This window comes from Eleutherodactylus coqui, chromosome 4, assembly GCF_035609145.1.
Source record: "Eleutherodactylus coqui strain aEleCoq1 chromosome 4, aEleCoq1.hap1, whole genome shotgun sequence".
Lineage (NCBI taxonomy): Eukaryota > Metazoa > Chordata > Amphibia > Anura > Eleutherodactylidae > Eleutherodactylus > Eleutherodactylus coqui.
In genome coordinates this window covers 70,903,971-70,924,945 of record NC_089840.1, presented here as the reverse complement: position 1 = coordinate 70,924,945, position 20,975 = coordinate 70,903,971, and the positions used below count along the sequence as shown (strand labels likewise).

Sequence of the window (20,975 nt, the reverse complement as noted above, 5' to 3'; positions counted from 1 at the left end):
GTTGGCATTAGCAAGGAGCCCAGCAGCCGGCGGCAGGGGATGAGCGGGAAGTGGGGAGCAGCGAGTATCATAGAATGGTAGGATTTGAAGGGACCTCCAGCGTCATATGGTCCAACCCCCTGCTCAGTGCAGGAAATAAATCCTATTATGTGCATAGCGCCAACGTATTCCAAAGCGCTTTCAGGTAATTTATTTATTACCCCTCACCAAGTGAGCCATAATAAACCAGTGAATACCTGAACCAGAGTATTGCCTGCTTTATTATTTTACACTATGGAGAACCATTTAGGCTGGGTTCACACAGGGCAGATTTGCCGTATGGGAGCACCATCCGCAACAGAAAATCATGCAGCCAAGCCGCTCCAAAGCCCGTGGCTTAGTGCAGCAGAACCGTAAGACTTCCGCCAGAAATACGACCCGTGTGACCCCAGCCTTAGGATGCCCTTTGTATGCCTTGGACAACCCCTATTAAAACAAGTGGGGAATAACACCATAAAAAGTGTGTAGAGTGGGTGTCATATTAAGGAATAGATAACCATGCACAGACTGTTTCAGGTGTTTTGCCCCTCATCAGTGCACTTCTAGTTGCTCTCCCAAATGGGAGACCAGACCATATCCTTCCTGACCCATGTCAAGGCCTCTCACCCAGCCATGCCACCAACCTACTGCACACCGATGAGGGGCAAAAAAACCAAAAATAGTCTGTTCATGGTTTATCTTTTCTTTCTGAAGAGTCTGACTTTGGCTTATATCCCCAATCATTGATACAATGCTTGCTAAAAGGTCTGACATTGACTTGCAAGAATGCCACCTTCTAATAGGTGGCGCTGTCGAGGCATTGTTCCATCTTCCCATTGGGATTTCTGTAGCATACAGGAAAAGTATAGTGCAAAAAAAGTATTTTAGACCTTTGATTTAAAAAAAAAAAAAGCGCAAGACTAAAAATAAATGTTATAAAACACATCTAAAAAGTAAACACTGCCCCAGACAAATCATAGTTGTAGTATAGAGACAGGTGAGGCACATTTTGCAAAAACATTTTTACCTATAAGCTAGAAGAAAAAAATTAAAAAAAAGGAAGTCCCAGACAAAAAGAATAGAAAACAATTCTTTACAAAAATCAGCCTTTTCCTTCTGTAAAACATTCCCTGGCAGTGACCTTGTTTGAACACAACTCCGTCAATAAAAAAAAAGCAGTTGTGGTCTGGAGCAACAGATCAATGATATAAGAATTGTTAATTGTGCAGTCAGTTATTTTCTTAGTTGACAGCGATTCATTAATTTATTCGCAGTCACAGTCGATGTGGTGACATCGCATTTCTGACACAGCAAATGGGATGAGAGGTGGAAGTCACATAAACCAGGCGTTCTCCACAGACGCACAACCTGGATACTTTTCACACATGGCTGCTTGTGCTAAAGGGGGGCACTGCCCCTTCCGTGACTGATTTCATTGCCTCGGCACAGGCACTGAACTGTGATTTGGGAGGTTTAGGAGCCAAATGCTCTATCTAATACTGTACAGCAGGAAAGACTGCAAGATTATGCAAATCAATACACAGCGCTGTGTGCTCCTCGCACTCCGTATGCTCTAAAATAGTGCGGGGATCACGGGAAATGGAAGCAGCACGCAATGATAAAAGACACAGCACATTAACTCTCACCAGATGCAGAGCTGCCCTGCCTGACAATCTGTTTTGCTTACTTTGACTTTCTGGGATGTTAATACGTGCATAAGACATCTATCGCTCTGGAGGAAAAAAAAAATACGTAAAAAAAAAACCAACAAATATTATACACACAGATATACTTATGTATATAAAAAAGGGCCCTTTCCATTTTGCGGTTCCATTGCTTTTTTTTCTTGCATGAAGACGATGTAGGAGGGAAGAGGAGGAATAGGAGATCTTATTCTCCTGTTCCTCCTCCCACTTCACTTTCTTCTTCTCCTTCTCCTCTTGAGGAGGAAGAAGGAGTATGAGGAAAAAGAGAAGGCATAACAAGCTTGATGGCTCAGTCATCATCAACGTCATCTTGCAACGCTGTGGTCCTAGGTTCAAATTTGACCAAAGGCAACATCTACATGGCCTTCCTGTGTTCTCTTTGTTTTTCCCATTCTCCTCCAGCAGAGAAGAAAGAGAAAGCATGGTGGCTCAGTGGTTAGCACTACTGCCTTGCAATGCTGGACTTTTAGGCTCACATCTGACCACGGGTGACATCTGTATGGAGATTTTCACAGTTGATGATGTTGCTGATGAGATCTGAGCCACATTTATTGCAGAGCTACCACCACCACCATGCAGGTATCCTAAGGGAAGAAGAAAAAGCTCCAATCGTCCAGTAGGCTGCACAAGAAAACATTTGCTTTAAATGCTTAAAAACAGATAAGCAAAAAGAATTTTATCTTGTTTTTTTTTAACATATCTGTTGTGTAAATACTCCAAAAAAAATTAAATTGGAAGGAATACTTTCCATTTCACTTCTGTTTTGCCGATTTCCGATTTTAGGAAAAGTGGATCAGTTAAAAAAAAAAAAAAAACGGGGGGAAACTGGGGCTATACCCGGCTACGCAGGAAGATGGAAATAGACAGCTGACTGGGGGACGCCCGATAGTGGTAGAAGGGGGACAGACAGCACATACGAGGAGGCACAGCAGGAGAAGGGGGGAGGGGGTGGACACTGAGCAAGGTGGGGACACAGGAGAGGGCACAGCAGGAGAAGGGGGGCACTGAGGAAGGAGGGGGGCACAGGAGAGGTACTGGCAGCCTATCGAGAGCTAGGAGTGTGACAGAGGCGTTCCTCCATTGAAGCCCTGTCACAGCCATAGCTTCCGGAGACGTCAAGATACAATAACACCAACGTAGCCTTAGGCCTCGTTCACACGAGCGTTGTTTTGCACGCATGCATGTTGCGCAAAACGCAGAAAAACGCATGAACAAAGCTCCGTGCCAATTGCTTTCAATGGGACAGCGGTTGTTGCCGGTAGCCTCACTGAAAGCAATGGGCTGCCGGCTACCCCTGCAGTGATGTTCGGGGAAGGGCTTTACACACACACACACACACACACACACACACACACCTCTCCGCCGCTTTCGGGGCTCGGAGCATCTCAAAGCGGTCAAATATGTGTACATTGTATAACATATGACTCCAATATAGCGCTACAAATACAGGGCCTCCGTTTTAGTTTATTAGGAGTGCTCTCTCCAGGAGTTCTGCAGAGAATGAAATTATATTTTCCTTCACTATCACACTAGTAGTTTGATGGCATAACTTCCCAAGCCAGCCAGTGGTACTGTGCACAGGAGTGAGCAATGCCGTCCAATAGAGCACATGGAACAGTGCAGTGCGTAATTAGCCTATTCATTTATGTGAGGCGGGCAGAAAAGTGTTAAAAACGAATTCCACTTAAATGTAGGTGTAAAAGCTTCTCTCCCCCCTCCAAATCGCACTCTGACCGGACACAAGAGAAGAGAAAGGATGTTTTTTACAACTTAGAACTCAGTAAAAGTTGTTGCTTCAACAAATTTTTCCTGTACATGATTGGTTGCCATGGTGATGGTAGGTTTGCGCCCTGAACCAATGTGGTCTCAATGATGGCACCGGGACCCAAGGTTGTTCGTAAGATCGGGATTTGGCTGTTGGGAACACAATCAGCAACAAAAGCTTGGGCGTAAATATAAGCCAGTTCTACAAAATGGCACAAAAATCCCATGGAAGTGAATGCAGAGAGGGGGCATGGTGTTATTGAGTGGATGTGTAGTGACCGAGCTCCCTGGGAATGCTCAGTAATCCTGCATTATACCCGCACTATCATGCCCTGTAATAGATTTTCATCTGTTCCTTTGAACCTCAGTGACTATCCATCATCAGTGGATACAAGAACACTTCTATTTTTCCAAAGCTTACCGACTGATGGAAAGGCCTTGCGACTCCACAGCTGCTGCCATCTTGATCCTGGCTGTGCCGTGTTTCTAGACTACTGTAGCTATTCCCAGCAAATGCAATCAGTCCTGTTTGTGTCTGTAGATGACTCCCTCTCACCAAACATCCCGGCTGTCTACTGTGCCTGTCCAGCCACATGGAGTTTGGTCCAATAATATAAAGGCTGCCGCCATGTTTCCAAGACTTGCACTTGCTGTGTGGCTGCTGACTGAAGAGGTGGCTTCTTTTTGCACTGCAGGCACTAGCGGTGTGCTGGAGGGGAAATACTCCGACACCCAACAGCCATCCTAAAAGCTGACCTTAAGTTTGTTACCTTAGGTCAGTTTTAAGAGGACTGGCCCATAAGGCTTGCATCCCCCCAATTGACTGCTGCATTTTGCCTCCCCTCCTAAACACTAGAAGAGGACGCCATTATCTCTCCATCGGGCTTCCTTTGTGAGTCACTAATATTAAGTACTAGTTGTGTTCTCCCAGTGCTGGTGAAACTACATTATTACTGCTACTTGTTAAGCTGAATGTTGGGCTTGTATGGCAGGAGGAAAGAAGCAGAAGCAGGTTTTGCTAGAACTACTCTACATCTTTGGTTATAAATAATGCTTCTCCTGGTAAAAAAAAACATCCCTTCGATCTACACAAGCTGAAAGACATGGAAGATACACTCAGAATGAATCATTCTCTTGCAGCACAGCGATCAGTCCCATTTTCTAAGTGCATAGAGGCTGAGAGAAAGAGGCCCTCCTGAACCCTCTCTGTCATTACTTGAAGGCCTCCCAAAGCTCATCACCGGCTTCCTTCCTCCCTCCCTCCCCCCGCTTGTCCCCACCGGCTTCCTTCCTTCCTTCCCCCGCTTGTCCCCACCGGCTTCCTTCCTTCCTCCCCCCGCTTGTCCCCACCGGCTTCCTTCCTTCCTCCCCCCGCTTGTCCCCACCGGCTTCCTTCCTTCCTCCCCCCGCTTGTCCCCACCGGCTTCCTTCCTTCCTCCCCCCGCTCGCTTGTCCCCACCGGCTTCCTTCCTTCCTCCCTCCGCTCGCTTGTCCCCACCGGCTTCCTTCCTTCCTCCCCCCGCTCGCTTGTCCCCACCGGCTTCCTTCCTTCCTCCCCCCGCTCGCTTGTCCCCACCGGCTTCCTTCCTTCCTCCCCCCGCTCGCTTGTCCCCACCGGCTTCCTTCCTTCCTCCCCCCGCTCGCTTGTCCCCACCGGCTTCCTTCCTTCCTCCCCCCGCTCGCTTGTCCCCACCGGCTTCCTTCCTTCCTCCCCCCGCTCGCTTGTCCCCACCGGCTTCCTTCCTTCCTCCCCCCGCTCGCTTGTCCCCACCGGCTTCCTTCCTTCCTCCCCCCGCTCGCTTGTCCCCACCGGCTTCCTTCCTTCCTCCCCCCGCTCGCTTGTCCCCACCGGCTTCCTTCCTTCCTCCCCCCGCTCGCTTGTCCCCACCGGATTCCTTCCTTCCTCCCCCCGCTCGCTTGTCCCCACCGGCTTCCTTCCTTCCTCCCCCCCGCTTGTCCCCACCGGCTTCCTTCCTTCCTCCCCCCGCTCGCTTGTCCCCACCGGCTTCCTTCCTTCCTCCCCCCGCTCGCTTGTCCCCACCGGCTTCCTTCCTTCCTCCCCCCGCTCGCTTGTCCCCACCGGCTTCCTTCCTTCCTCCCCCCGCTCGCTTGTCCCCACCGGCTTCCTTCCTTCCTCCCCCCGCTCGCTTGTCCCCACCGGCTTCCTTCCTTCCTCCCCCCGCTCGCTTGTCCCCACCGGCTTCCTTCCTTCCTCCCCCCGCTCGCTTGTCCCCACCGGCTTCCTTCCTTCCTCCCCCCGCTCGCTTGTCCCCACCGGCTTCCTTCCTTCCTCCCCCCCGCTTGTCCCCACCGGCTTCCTTCCTTCCTCCCCCCCGCTTGTCCCCACCGGCTTCCTTCCTTCCTCCCCCCACTTGTCCCCACCGGCTTCCTTCCTTCCTCCCCCCACTTGTCCCCACCGGCTTCCTTCCTTCCTCCCCCCACTTGTCCCCACCGGCTTCCTTCCTTCTTCCCCCTACTTGTCCCCACCGGCTTCCTCCCCTCTTCCCCCCACTTGTCCCCACTGGCTTCCTCCCCTCACTTGTCCCCACCGGCTTCCTTCCTTCTAACTTTACGGACTCTCCTACTTAATCCTTAACACTTTGCTGCAAAGTCCAGGATCGGAGCTAGCCCTAATCTCAATCCGTTGAGCCCTTAGAAGCCGTTGTCAACAGAAACTATGGCATCTAAATTGTTAGACAGAGGGAGGATACTGCCCCCCTTCAACTCCCAACGCAATGCAACTGTAGGGTGCCAATGCATTACTATTGGGGCTGGAGGCCTAACAATGGCTTCCAGATTTGCCATGTACAGAAATGTATTAGACACATAATATAAACGCTTGTTGTTATTTATCAAGCATAATGCTGTTTGTTTAACCACCAAAATAAATAAATAAATAATAAAGTCTCCTGGAATGCAACAATAAAAAAGACAAAAAAAAAAAAATTGCCCTTGTCCTCAAGGCCAAAACTGGTTGCGACCTTAAAACAGTTATCCAGGTTTTCAAATGTGATGGCTTATGCTTAGGATAGGGCACCTATATTAGATCAGTGGGGTTAGACAGCTGATCAGTAGGGGTATGGAGATTCAGACTCACACCAATCAAATGTCGATGGCCCATCCTAAGGATAGACCGGGGGCGTAACCATAGGGGATGCATTTGCTTCCGGGCCCAGGAGCCTTAGGGGGCCCATAAGGCCCATATTTCCCATATAGTAAGCCTAGTAGTATGAATAAAGTAATATAGTTTGGGACCCTGTTACAGGTTTTGCATTGAGGACCAGAAGCTTCAAGTTACACCTCTGGGATAGACCATCAGTTTTAAAAACCTGAATAACCCCTTTTTATGATTCTGAAGAACACAGTTCTTTTATTATCATCCGTCCTATCAAAGTAATGTTTAGTTGTTACTTTGACAATGTTATATTACAAATTTAGATCTTTTTGTTTTTTTAAACCGGTGTCACAAAACAGCAGGCCTGGTAATATAATGACATGAAATTCTGACAACTATCAGAGAACATTAAAGCTTAATGTAGAAAAACAATCCAAACATTTGCATGCAGGCATATTCTGATCCAGCAAACACGTTAGTGCAGCTAATCATCAATTAGAAACAACTGTCGACTCAACAAAAGCAACATAGATCTGCAGTTTCCTCTCTTGCAGCAGATGGTGGGCAAGTAGAAGCATCAGCAACTCCGTGTAGATGGCACAGCAGGAAGAGACATGAATGAGAGTCACTATACATAGGTCAAAGGAACACAAGATGATCCAGTCTCTGGAATAGTGAGCAAAGCCCCCAAAATGACCCGTATCACCTGCAGTGATCATCTAATAGAGTATGACTTGTTGTTTACCAATTGCAAAGCTGTTCAATTCTTAAAGGGGTTGTCCAGGAATGGCATAAATTGTCTCCTGTCAGTGCAGCCTCTGGAAAGTTAGGCTCCGCCCTCTCAGAGTTCCCCTCCAATCTGCATATGAGTTTTTCCATAGTAGGATGGGTTTCCAAAGGCTGCACTCATGGACACCATTTAATGCCATTCCTAGACAATTTATTTAAATACCAGGAGACTAATTGTAATTTCAACCTAAGTACTGTATTACCTATGTCAATCCCTCGTCGGATGGTTGTTTTGTCAGAATCGTGGAAGTTGATGAGATCTTCCACCCAGTGAATATAATTCAGCCTAAGTGGCACTGTGGGAATGAGTCTTTCCAGGGGTATGTCAATGGTCAAACCAAAGTCTTCCTTCAGTAGGGTGCAGGTCAATTCACGGACAGCTCCCGGGTCCTTGAAATTCAAGCTAGATTTGGGGGAAAGATAAAAAAAATACATACATTTGCACCCAAAAACTCACATGAACTTCCTCTTTCAAATTCTACTTGCGATATCTCAGGCTATATTTCTGATGGAACTCTCCATTTGGACTTGATTTAAAAACAAGATTCTTTGAGCTTTGGATATAAGCTATCTAAAATGCAGCACAAGATACAGGCTGTAGAAATACGGTTAGGGCTCATGTTCACGGGTGGGTGTGATTTGCGGAAGCCGCACGAGACACCCGCAAATCAAGTTGCCAATAGGGAATCATGGGCACCCGCAAAATAATTAAAGCATGCGGATTTGTTTTGCGGACCTTTTCATCCTGGAAAACAAAATTGCAGCATGCTCCATTTTGAAGTCAATGGAAGCAGTCTGATCCGCTGGCCACCCGCAGTTGCCACTGCAGAAGTGCCACGGATCCCGTGGGAAAGCAGGAGTTTGAAAAATAAAAACTCCTTCTGCGCATGTGCGCCAGAACACATCCGCCATGCAAAAGAAAGAAGACCCAGCCGGGATGCAGAAGAGCCGCTGCCGAGAGGGTGGGATTCCGCTGTGGGTTCCTGCCCAAGGAATCCGACCTGCCTGGTGGACATGAGGCCTTAGACGTGAGGGCTGCGACTTTGAGACCCCGTTTGCATAAATGCAGATTTCTTGGACAGTGGGAAGCTTGCGGTGACATTACGCCTAGATCCGAAACTTTTGGAGGACCAACTATGGAGTGGTTCTACTCGTTCCCATCTTGTACTCCTGTTACACCCTTATACCCCATCCTTAGGCAAATGTTTATTCTTCCCTTCCTTATTTTACCTACAAAATGTACTTGTCTACATCTGAACTAGGAATCCCCCTATTTCCTCCCCCACCCCTATTTCTATCATGGAGCAGTGACCAACACATTCTCTCTTTTTTCTCTCTCTGCAGTGATAGGCCTGCAGCGACATGGTACAATCATTTGTTGCCTACGTGCTCTTAAGACAAACCATGTGATAAGACAGGCCTAGATTTCATTTGACACAATGGTCTTGCTCCGGCGTGTAAGGTTTCTGAATGTTACGCTATTTTAATCATTTCAGGTGCTACTTGTTATACTCGGTCCTGCGAGATCCGATTAATATGTTTTTTTTTGTCAAAAACAAATCTCAAATATAAAGATTGAAAATAGAAGGGAGGGCTGCAGGTATATGAAACTCTGACTTCAAATAGCAATATCTCAGGCCGTACTGAAGATTGTTGGAAAGCCAAGAATATTAGCTTTAAGACAAGACTATAACCAAAGTTCTATCTGCAATACAGCCCGAGGGCTTATTCACACAAGCATTTACCAGCCAGCGTTTTCACGGCCGGCCGATATATGCTACCATCTGATGCAATAGATTCCAATGCATCAGATCACACAGGTGTATTCCCGCGGCGTAAAAGCGCCCGGCTGGGCGCTTTTACCCTGGGCAGGAAGGATAGTCCTGGAATTATGTTCCTGGTCAGACTACAGCCGCTGCCTTAGACTCCTATGGAAGCCAATAACAGCGTCCGGAGAAGGGAATTGGGAGGGAGCTTGACTACTAAACTCCCCCTTCTCTTCTCTGCCCCTTGCCACTGTTTCAATGGGAGGGCGCAGGACGGGGGCTGAGGTAAGTATAAGGCCCCCTTCTCCCCAAAAATAAGACACTGTACCTCTTTTGGGGCAAAAAGTGTCTTATTTTCGGGGAAACGCAGTATGTATAGGTTTCAGATTTATATTACAATACTGCTGGTTTTTATTACATCGTCCATACGCAGTATTACTTGTGAATACAGTCATTGCCAGAAGTAAACTCTTCTTTCTTGCATCAAATTAAGTAGGCATGAGAAGGAATGCACATACCCAAGTCTTCCAGAGAGGCCGACGTTGACATGCTGTTTAAATTCAGGATATTTGGAAGCCAAGTAGGCAAAGTCAGGAGGTTTATCCTTGTAGCGGTTCCTTGGGTGCATGGATTTATTAAGGGCCATTCCTTATCTGAAATGACAGAGTACAAAATACATTTACATTATAAATCTATATACATGTATTATGTATCACAATGCAGAGATCAGCAATAACTGCAGCATCTGCGGGGATTACACATTGTAGAGGAGTGATTAGATGACCTAGTCCTCATCAATTCACTCTTTTTCTGGGAAAAACCCATATGTGACAATCAGAGAGTAAATATGCTGTCTGATTGATGATGGGGGAGGTTAAAATACAAATGGCTCCTATTGTTACACTCACACATATGCTCAGGTTAGGCTTTGCTCACATCGACATTGGGAGGCTCCATTGCAGAATTCCATTAAAATCCCAGACAGAAGCTTATGCCTCTCCTGATCATAGCCACATGAGGATTCCAGGATACAATTGTGTCCAGGGAACCTTTTATCATTGCTGTTGGTCCTCTGCACTTTTGTCCCTCAGATCCACCACTTACGGGGCTCATTTGTGGTCTTCAAAGATGGCTATTGAACTCTTCTGACCACTAACGCACCCTGTGCGCCAGTAGTGTATTAAACTATCGCTGCACTAATTGGCCGTGGCTGCTCATGTGATCAGCACTGGCCAATCAGAGAACAGCAAGTGTCCCAGACTAAACAGGCACAATGTGCCTTAGGCCTCATGTCCATGGGGAAAATCAGGCCCGCCGCGGATTCTTCATGGAGAATCCGTAGCGGGTCCCTCCTGCCCCGCGGACATGAGGCCAAAAGATAAGAATAAACTCACCTCTCCGGACGCTGTGGTTCTTCCTTCCTTCCCGGCCGGATCTTCTTTCTTTGGGCCTGGCGGATTTGCTCGGCACGCCAGCTGCGTGCCGTGCGCATGAGCCGGGCACATCCGCCGGGCCGAAGAAAGGAGATCCGGCCGGGAAGGAAGGGAGACCTGCAGCGTCCAGGACAGGTGCGTCTAATTATGGTACGGGTGTTCCGCAAATCCGGACGGCTTCAATAGAAGCCTGCGGGAGCCGTTCCCGTGGGAGACCCGCACTAAAATGGAGCATGTCCAGATTTTTTCCCGCACGCGGATCCGCGCCTGAGGGGAAAAATGACATCCGCACGTATTTAACTACCTGCGAGTGTCTAATGCATCCCTATGGGGTGCGGATCAGCGTGCGGGAAAAACGCTGCGGATTTTAAATATTAATTTACTCCTGGACATGAGGCCTAAGGCCACATTCACATGCCGTCTTGGTTCATGAAAAAAAATCACCATTTTCCACTATATGTGTATTTTTACGTATACTTTTTTTTCCCGACTGTGTTGTACTGCGTTCAATGGCAGTATACGCTGCCCGTATTACATCCGCAAAAAAAAAAAATCACAGTATGTCCTATTTTGGGCACAGATCGAAATTGCCCATTAAAGTCTGCGGAATCGTATAAAACTGCCGCAAATATGGAGTTGCACGAATATTCACTGTTTTTTCTTTTTTTTTCCCCCCATGATGCCAGGAGACAGCGGGTGAAAATCTGACATTTCTTGGGCCTTCTTGCATTAGTTTTTTTTTTTTTGCGCACATGAAGAAAGCAATGAATATGGATGTAACACGGACGTAAAAAATGAGCCTCCGTGCCAAATACACGTGAAAATGGTGCGCTCATCATTGACCAGAATCGCATATGCCTATGTGAATGAGGTCTCGGGGTATGTTCACATGGCGCAGATCTCCACCATAATCCGCTATGTGTGAACGTACCGTTAGGTAGTCAGAAGATTGCGGACGCCATCTTGGAAAACCAAAAATAGCGCCCAGAACCAGAGGGACAACGGTTAATACAACTCCCACTCCAGTTAGGGAAGCGGTGGGGCGCCATAATAAACACTGACACATGACACTTTTGTAGGGTAGCAGCTCCTCTTGCAGCACATGGCGCCCTATGAAGAAGAACTAGTACAGTGAAGCCAGCAGTTGCCCCTAGCAACCAGTCACATCACTGTTGTCATGGTCTAACCTGCGCTGAAATGAAAGTCGGACTCTGATTGGCTGCTTTATGGGCATTTGCGCCACTTTTGGACTGTACTACTATTATACATGGGGGGGGGGGTACAGATGTGAACTATCAGTGTCGCACCGAGTCTGCCCGCCGGAGACGTCGGTTTCTAGTGCAGCGGTGACGTTACACACTCACATGACTCGTCTAGTTCTCTCCGGTGTCTGCTCTCTGCTCTGCCTGCCTCACGTGCGGCTCTAAACACTTGCAGCTCGATCCATCACGTGACCGAGAAGGTACTGTACAGTGTGAAGTTTGGGACAAACTTTCTCATATCGCGTTTTTCGGATGTTGCATCAGCAAATTGATTTATCTACATATCCTTCCAGTAAGCAATGTCATACTGAAGCAGTGTCATTAGTGGCTTCGCTTCTGTCTCACTGATTGGTCAGAAATAAAATGGAATTCTATGTGTAAACACTAATATTTATGTTCCATGTAGGACCCCATTTTTTTTGTATCTTCAAGGTTTAATACATTTTAAATATTTAATTGCTGAAAAGTGAATTTAGGACATTTGGAATTTGATATGTTGAGGCCTCAAGGAAAGACGTGCTACACCTCACTTTGTAGTAGCAGCACGTTTCTTTCTGGCGGTTCGGACATCTTTATGCGTAGATTCCGTGTTAATCTGCGGCATTTTAGCATTTCATTGACTTCAATGGGAATCTGCGCCCTATGGAATAAGGTGTGGATTTTCGCACACATGGATTTGAAATCAATGTCACTGATAAAAAATATGCACGCGTGGGGCGATCCGTGGGGGATCGGCGACATTGTGAAATCCAAATCTGCAGCAGAAATTCAAGGCGCTGCTTCGGATTTCTGCGATGGGTTATGAGGGGAGTCCGGATTGTCATTTTGCGATGTGGATTTAGCATCGTGTGGGCGTCCGCAAAGAGGGTGTTCACATGCGGAAAAATTACACGGGAATTCCCACCCTAAAATCCACATCAAAATCCATATTTTCAACACGGAAACGAAAAAGAAGTGACATTTCACTTCTTGATGCGGAAGCCCATGGAAATGAGATTTTCCGCATTGGAATTCTGCGCACAGATTTTGCTCCTTGACAAGGCAAATTACGCAATTGGATTTGTGAAAAAACGCGGCAAAGATTTTAGAGGCGGAATTCATGTGGAATTTTTCAATTCTGAATTCCACCTTGTGAAAATAGCCGAAACATATGTGTCCCCCCCCCCCCCCATCTGCAGCAGCACAACCCGCAGTAGGGCCGATGTCACACGGGCGAAAGAGTCTTTGCTCGCATTTGCGCCACGTGTTTGCACAATGTGCGTTGCGTATTTACATGCTCATATGTGTGTTTTACTATTCCTTTTGCGTGCACAAAAAAACGCACAACCATGCTCCCGTTTATTGAAATGGGCAATTAGTGTAACGAGCTCAATATGTGCTTTTTTCCTGCGCAAATATGCAGAAAAATAGAGCGTGCTGCGTATTTTATTGTGCAAACAAAATGTGTGCGCAAAATACGCTTATGTGAACGAACTCATTGGAATCTGTGGGATATATTCACTGTGTATTGCCCGGGCCAATTTTCTGTGTGTAATATGCAGCGCAAATATGTTTTCACAAATGCGGACTAAATATGCAACGCCCATTGCGCAAATACGCGCATAAGTCTGCATACGCCTGTGTGACACCGGCCTAAATGGCGCCGTTTTGTTTCTGATTTAGTTGTGAAAATGCTGCAGATTTTAGTTAGCAAAAGGTGAAAGCCTCAGCATAAGGGCGCATTCAGACATCCGTATATCCGCTGGGTTTTCACGCCCGGCCGTTATACGCTGCCCCTCTCTGCAGGGGGGGGGGGATGTGGGATGGGATGGGAGCAGTGCTCTGAGCTCCCCTCCCCTCTCTGCTCTTCTCCAGCCCTCACCACTATTTGCAGTGGGAGGGGCAGGAAGGGGGCGAAGCTAAGTCCCACCCTGTCCCGCCCCCTCCCATTGCAAATAGTAGCAAGGGGCGGGAGCTCAGAGCACTGCTCCCGTCCCGTCCCGCCTCCTTCCGCTGCAGAGAGGGACAGCGTATATCGGCTGGGCGTGAAAACCCGGCCGATATACGGAGGTCTGAATAAGCCCTAAGGCCGGCTTCATACAAGCATATGCGTATTTGCGTAATCTGTGATACTTTATTGCGCACACATCGGTGTATTTTACTGTACCTTTTGAGCCCCCAAGGCATGTTCATTTGCGCGCGGCAAACAAAGACACAGATTTAAATGTCTAATGAGTTTCAGATGTGTTTTTTCCATCGGAGTTTCGCAGCGTTTCACGCATCTCCTTGCATATTGATCCTTTATGGGGACTTTTGCTGCGTAAATGTGAATGAACCCATTTAAATCAATTGTTTCTATTCTCTGCGTATTGCACACGCAAATTTTGCGGGCACAAGTATGCCCATTTGAAGCCCGCCTTAATTGGATTTCAAATCCACAGCGCAGGTCAATTTCCATGTGGATTTTGTGCAGATTTTTTCTGCGAATGAGATTTTAACTTTTATCCACAATGCTACTATTGTACATTTTACGCAGAAAATCCACAGCATTTACACCCTGCTGGAACATACTCTTATGGAAAAATCTTTGGGCTTAGTCACACAGGCGTATTTTTTGTCCTGTGCTGTCCGTGTAGTTTATGGATGGTCAGAGGCGTAAGGGCGGACACCCACTGGCGTTTTCTTCTCCACTGCGCTGCGAGAGCAAGTGAAAAAACTCGCCTTGCAGTGCGAGAAAAAAACCAGGATGACACCGGGATATCGCCAGTCTTTCCAATGGGTCCAGTGGCAGCAGCGCTAGCCCCATTGAAAAGATATGGAGAATACCGCAGACTTCTGTCACAGCTGTGACAGCTGTGGCAGAAGTGCAGTATGCTATCCCATTGCTTTCAGTGAGATTGGCGCTGCTGCCGGTCCCATTGAATGCAGTGGTTTTTGGCAAACCCTGCAGTATGATTTTCGGGGAAAATCATCAATAAGTGGTTAAAAATTTTTTTTTTTAAAAAGTACTCACCTATCAGCCGCTCACACACGTCCTCCGTCTGGCTCTGCAATAATAATAATCCACGCCTCCTGAAAGGGCTGTGCTGATTAGCTGAGGGCTCAGATAGTGCTTAGCTATTTATTCATTAATAGCTATGATAGTGCTATTCATGAATGAATAGCTAAGCACTAGCTGTTATTGGCTGAGCGCTCAAAGCAATAAACCAATCACAGCCATTCAGTGATGTCATCCACTGAATAGCTGTGAATGATCGAGCGCTGGCTGTGATTGGCTGGCGCTTGATCCAATCACAGCGCTTACCTACACAGTGCTGATGGCGTGGGAATTCAAAGCTGAACAGGGAGATGATAGCAGGGAGAAGTCTCAAGCAGCTTGCCGCACCGCCGAGGAGACAACCACGCCGGGAACACAGACGCACATGAGTATTGCAGGTTTTTTTTTTGTTTTTTTTTACCTCACTCGAGTATTAGCCGAGGGGGGCTTTTTCAGCATAAAAACCTTTTCTCAGCACTGCTGTGGGAGGAAGTGTGTGCACCTGCAGCAGCGCCTCATCCCTTCTTTCCTCTTGCGGAACTACCAGCTGTTAATCACTATAATGATGACCAGACGTCCCAAAAGCAGGACAAATGGCTGTCCTGCCAGGGTCCTGGCAGAAAGTGGGACACAGGCTCCCAAAGCAGGAGTGTCCTGCCTAAATCAGGACTTCTGGTCACCTTAGATAATATGAAAAACCGCAAGTATCAGTATAGAAATGGGTGATAGTAGTTGGTTTATAAACCAGCTGGGACTCCCCTCCTCCAGTTCCCCTCCCATCAATTTATCTTCTGTCTAATTCTATATTGCCTTAAGCCGTGGGAGTCCCGTGCTGACCTCACAATAAGCACTGACCTATGATCTTGTGGTGTAGCAAACATATGTCAGCGCTGCTGGGAGGCCGCCAGGGACAATCGGTACAGGAGACAGTGAGTGGGGAGCCGAAAAGTGCAAGGAACACTGACAGGAGCGAGGAGGTGAGATGAGGGCTGCGGGGAAGTTACCTGGAAGTAGGGAGCCAATCGCACGCTGTGGGTGTGGCATAGTACTGCAGCAGGACAAACCTTTCTCTCCACCCACACTTCCAGTGGAGACAAGATACAACACTACCATTTCTGCCATAGTGACTTGATGACTGTTCTTTGATATGAAGTTGCAACAATGCTGCCATCGCTCCATGGAAAGTGGGCTATTCAATTCCTCCTCCCATCGCAACATAAATGGCAATTTGACTCCTTCTTGGGATTGATCCATTATTGAATATAGAAGGGAAATAGGGCCTGGGAGTAATAGGTTCCAAAGACATCATCTCTCAAAAGCTGAGGGGTTGCATCTGGTCTGAGTACTAGGTGTTAGGGTACGCATGAAGCCATAAATCTGGTTCAGTTCAAACCATAAGTGGTCAGGTACCGACAGGTTTTATTTGAGTTGTTGTGGTGAGGGGAGCCTATTCTGTATTAGAAAATGATGAAGAAGGGAATAGCCCATGTTTCTCCACCACAAGTATCCCCCTTGTTGTATGCTTGGTGGGAAGGCTGGGTTGGGGATAATAGACAATAGAGGCGGTAAATTTGATATTAATGAATATTTGAATTTGTTTTTCCTCCAAATGAGAAATAAGTGATATGTTAGGGATGCTACTAGTTGAACAATTGCAATATTTAGGTTTTTGTCTCAAAAATGGCGTTAATTGAATTTAGTTTCACCAAGGTGGCTTCTATTTCAACCCAAAATGGTGGTATGGCTCCCACAAAAATGGGTGGAAGTTGAGATAATTGGGCAGCTGTATAGTATTTTAGTAGATTGGGGACTGACAGACCACCTACTCTTCAATGGTAATACATTGTATTTTGCTTAATTCTAGCTCTCTTGTTTTTCCATGTGAATCGGAAGCTAGCCTGCTGAAGATTTTGCATATCAGATATGGGGACATTAAGGGGTAGGCATCTGAACAAATATAGAATTTTGGGTAGTAAAGTCATCCTAACTGAGTTAATCCGTCCAATCCATAATAGGTTGACTTGTTCACACTTTTTCAGACTTGAGGGCGGTGATTAATGGAGGATAATTCCATTTATAAAGCGAGGCCAAGTTGGGGGTGATTTTGATCCCTAAATATATTTTGTGCGAGTGAGCTTGAAGCTCAAAGTTGAGTTCTCTTAGTTTTTGTGTTTGTGGGGTGATATTTAGATATACAGTAGAGCCTCAGTTTTATCTGAATTTGCTATTAGTCCTGATACCAATGTAAAGGAGTCTAATAGTTTTGTGGGATTTGGGAGTGATGTTAGAGGTCTGGTCAAGGTGAGAGGAATATTGTCAGCAAACAAGTCTGCCTTGTGTTCGCCTGCTCCACAACTAATGCTTGTTACATTGGGGTTAGCTCTAATAAGGCTAGCCAATGGTTTCATAACTAATGCAAACCTAAAAAGATAGGACATCAGTGACTGAAATTCAGCAACTAAAATTCCCGGCTGTGCAAAAATATAGGTCTTCACCTATGTTTTGACTGAAAAACGCAACTAGCTGAAAAAAGAGTGCTATAGAAGTGTATGTGAGGGGGAGTGAGATTAGCAACATTAGCTAAACAATGGCATTGGCAGGGAGAGGGAGTTTGTGAAATAATGCCAGAGGGGGAGTCAGATTAACCCTTTCCAATCCAATTTGTATCCTGGTTTTCCTAGGGATCTTACTCTTTTTCTGCCGTTATACAACGGCGCTATCTGCTGGCTAAAGCCAGTACTACAAGAGGCGACACGTTGGATAGGCTCCAACAGCAGAAAGGCTGGCAATATGCAGTAAGAGAACCCCGACGGACGTCTTCCAACATCGGCGCTGTACAGCCTTAAATCGTAATGTCTTTAGACGTCAGACAGTGGATTGAAAAGGGTTAAAGGGGTTGTCCCGCGAAAGCAAGTGGGGTTATACACTTCTGTATGGCCATATTAATGCACTTTGTAATGTACATTGTGCATTAATTATGAGCCATACAGAAGTTATTCACTTACCTGCTCCGTTGCTAGCGTCCTCGTCTCCATGGTGCTGTCTAATTTCAGCATCTAATCGCCCGATTAGACGCGCTTGCGCAGTCCGGTCTTCTCCCTTCCGAATGGGGCCGCTCGTGCCGGAGAGCTGCTCCTTGTAGCTCCGCCCCGTCACGTGTGCCGATTCCAGCCAATCAGGAGACTGGAATCGGCAATGGAGCGCACAGAGCCCACGGTGCACCATGGGAGAAGACCCGCGGTGCATCGTGGGTGAAGATCCCGGGTGCCATCTTACTAAGGTAAGTAAGAAGTCGCGGGAGCGCGGGGATTCGGGTAAGTACTGGACGGTTTTTGGTTTTTTTTACCCCTGCATCGGGTTTGTCTCGCGCCGAACGGGGGGGCTATTGAAAAAAAAAAAAACCCGTTTCGGCGCGGGACAACCCCTTTAAGGCCCATTTATGTGTAACGATTATTGCTCAAAATCTGTCCAAACGACCGAAAATAAGCGATAATTGTTACATGAAAAGCGGGCATCGTGCAGTTTTCGTTTGAACGATGACTTTAAAGTGAAGTTAAAATCCATCATTCAGCTAGTGAGAAAGTATCTCTCAGTAGACCGCATGCTGTTATCTCCATGGGAGGCGGCAGATAACATTGTATTCTGCAGGCAGCCATGGTGAGAACAATGAAGCTGTGTGCAGAGCTGGGCGTGTGATTAATTGCAGGCTGGGCTCTGCAAACAGCTCCTGCAAGCAGCGCTTTTTCTTTCGCCCAAAAGCCAAGCAGCTGTGCAATAAGTGGGCGGACCTCATGTGGTCCTTCCGGCGCTGTTTGGTTCTGTCCAGAAATGGAACCATTCGGCCGTGGGGATTCCCCTTTCCTGCTCCTCAAACAGAGCAGGAAAGCAGAATCCCCAAGGCAGATGTGAAACCGTTCTAAGGACGAGATCACACAAATGGGTCGGATTCTACATGTGGATTACCGCAGCGGAAGACCTGCAATCATTCGTAGAAAATAATTGTAAAAGATTGCGAATGTGAGCCTTTTCCCACGCGGATATACGCTATGCACAGCGTATCATTCGTGTGTTAAAAAAGCTCTCTCTCTCCCCTCCAGCCAGCATTCCAGCTTTTCTATTGAAGTTGCAAGCATCTCCGCCGCTTATACGCAATGTTAATTGCGTATGGGCGATGGAACACTTGCATCTATTGACTTCAATGGGGGCTATCCGCACAGAATCTGCACTAAAATAGAGCATGCTGCGATTTATCTTCCGCTCGCGGAATTTTCAATTTGTATCCGTGAGTGTCAACGAAAAAGCAAAAATGCATGCCTTTCAATGCCTGTGCTTTACCACAGATCTACTGCTCAGACGGAGATGACGGAATCTGCAATCCAAATCGGCCCGTGTGAGCCCGGCCTTAGTCATAACTAGCAACAGGTGATTCTGCGGTAACAATTTAATCGCTTATCCATTATAACCTTACTCAACTTTATTCCTTTGTTTGTAAATAGATATTGCATATCTTTGTAACTCCTTCTGCTGCATCATATCCTGAATCTGCATTGTGATACCTCCAATAGCAGTATATGACTTGTTCATTTCAAATAAATTGCATCATGCAGTCCATCGGATGTCATTTCCCGGGCTTTACTTTCCATGACAGCAACTCTTCAGTGCGTGTAGTGGGAACGTGATTCATGCAGCACTCAATATAGAACCCCAATACTAGTGTATACTTGTGCACCAGAGCTAATTGTTTTTTCTATTTCTTCTAGTTAGTTTTTATTCTTTGCTCCACCATGGACAAGGTTATAACATTTTGAAGGGCAAGTGTGAAATTGAGCCTGCTGATCCATGATATATGCTAACAGCTCAAGTAGGCACCACTTGTACAAGATGATGTAAATCCTATTTGGCGGTCGTCTTGTCAATCACTGTCATAAGTCTTGTATTTGCTGTGCGAGCTTTTGAAGCAGAACTAGTACTGTATTAGAAGCTCTGCATCCTGTGGATTTCTCTTTCATTTCCTTTTAAATCTACATATATATCGGCTAAAGACCTCAGCCATGGCATTTTTGCATCAAATGCAACATTTGAAGCTTTGCTTTGCCTTCAGCCGCCGGATCCCCTTACAGTAGGTGTTATAAAACATCCAGTAGAATAAGAAAGGAAACATTATTTTTTTTAATCATTTCCTTTTTTTGGCGTAAAGCAGTACAAAGGGGATCCACTACATCAGAACCTGGGACAGACTGCCCAACTGCTAGCCACATAAAGCTGCTTAACGGTCTGTTAATAAAGCCCCTGGTGTTGAGCTTCTGTTGCAGCGTCTGCCACTCTCAGCTTGACCATTGGTTATTGCCCTGCTGATTGCTATCCCCAATTAAACCTAGCAATCCTATTCAATGTTGATCAAATACTTCCATGTCTGCCTTATTGCTGGTGTCTGTAGTAGATACAGTATATACCAGCCTGTCAATAAGCATTCTACATTAATTAAAGCTGTCTTAAAATATTTTCCCCACATTCAGCATTACTTACTGATAGTAAATGTTAATTTAACAATTACATTAAATAAATATCAGAATAATAATCTTCTAATCTTTATTTGTATAGCGCCATCATGTTCCGCAGCTCTTTACAAAGGAACACACCCAAAATAAAATATAATATAGAACTAAACTGATAGAAGGTTTGCACAAAAGGAGTGAGGAACAAAAAAGCTGTAGGTGTTACGTTCGTCCCGGACTCCCAAAGAGACCCAGTGATCACTTGGTACTACAGCAGCCAGGACAGGCGATCAAGCTTGCTATACAGGTGGCTAGACGCAGGAGCTGACAAAAACAAGAGGAGCCTGCGTTCGCCTACAAACGAAAGAAGGGGACAGGGTAGGGCTGGGGTGTCTGCCTACCAATAGATGGGTACGACAAACAAATAAGACCCATGCGTCCAATAATAAACGGATGGGTGGATCAGACATAAAACCGAAAACAAACATAAAACAGCAACTGACAAACACCCAAAACACTCACCCAGCATATGGTACAAGGTATTGGTTCATATTTTGGCCAAGCCAATTAAGCCTGAGACAAGGGTCCTCGTTGTCTGTGGGTTCCTACTC

The 20,975-nt window shown here is 46.4% G+C and overlaps 1 protein-coding gene across 1 annotated transcript in view; it reads right to left on the bottom strand.

Annotated features, from left to right (window-relative positions):
- METTL16 (methyltransferase 16, RNA N6-adenosine) overlaps positions 1 to 12,042 on the bottom strand; it is an 80,228-nt gene extending 68,186 nt beyond the window's left edge. The window contains exons 1-3 of the mRNA XM_066599630.1: positions 11,956 to 12,042; positions 9,677 to 9,811; positions 7,596 to 7,795 (exon numbers count right to left, since the gene is read on the bottom strand). Coding sequence (XP_066455727.1) covers positions 7,596 to 7,795; positions 9,677 to 9,804 — 328 coding nt within the window. The 5' untranslated portion in view covers positions 9,805 to 9,811; positions 11,956 to 12,042. The remainder of the gene's footprint in view (positions 1 to 7,595; positions 7,796 to 9,676; positions 9,812 to 11,955) is intronic.
- Positions 12,043 to 20,975: the final 8,933 nt, after the last annotated feature.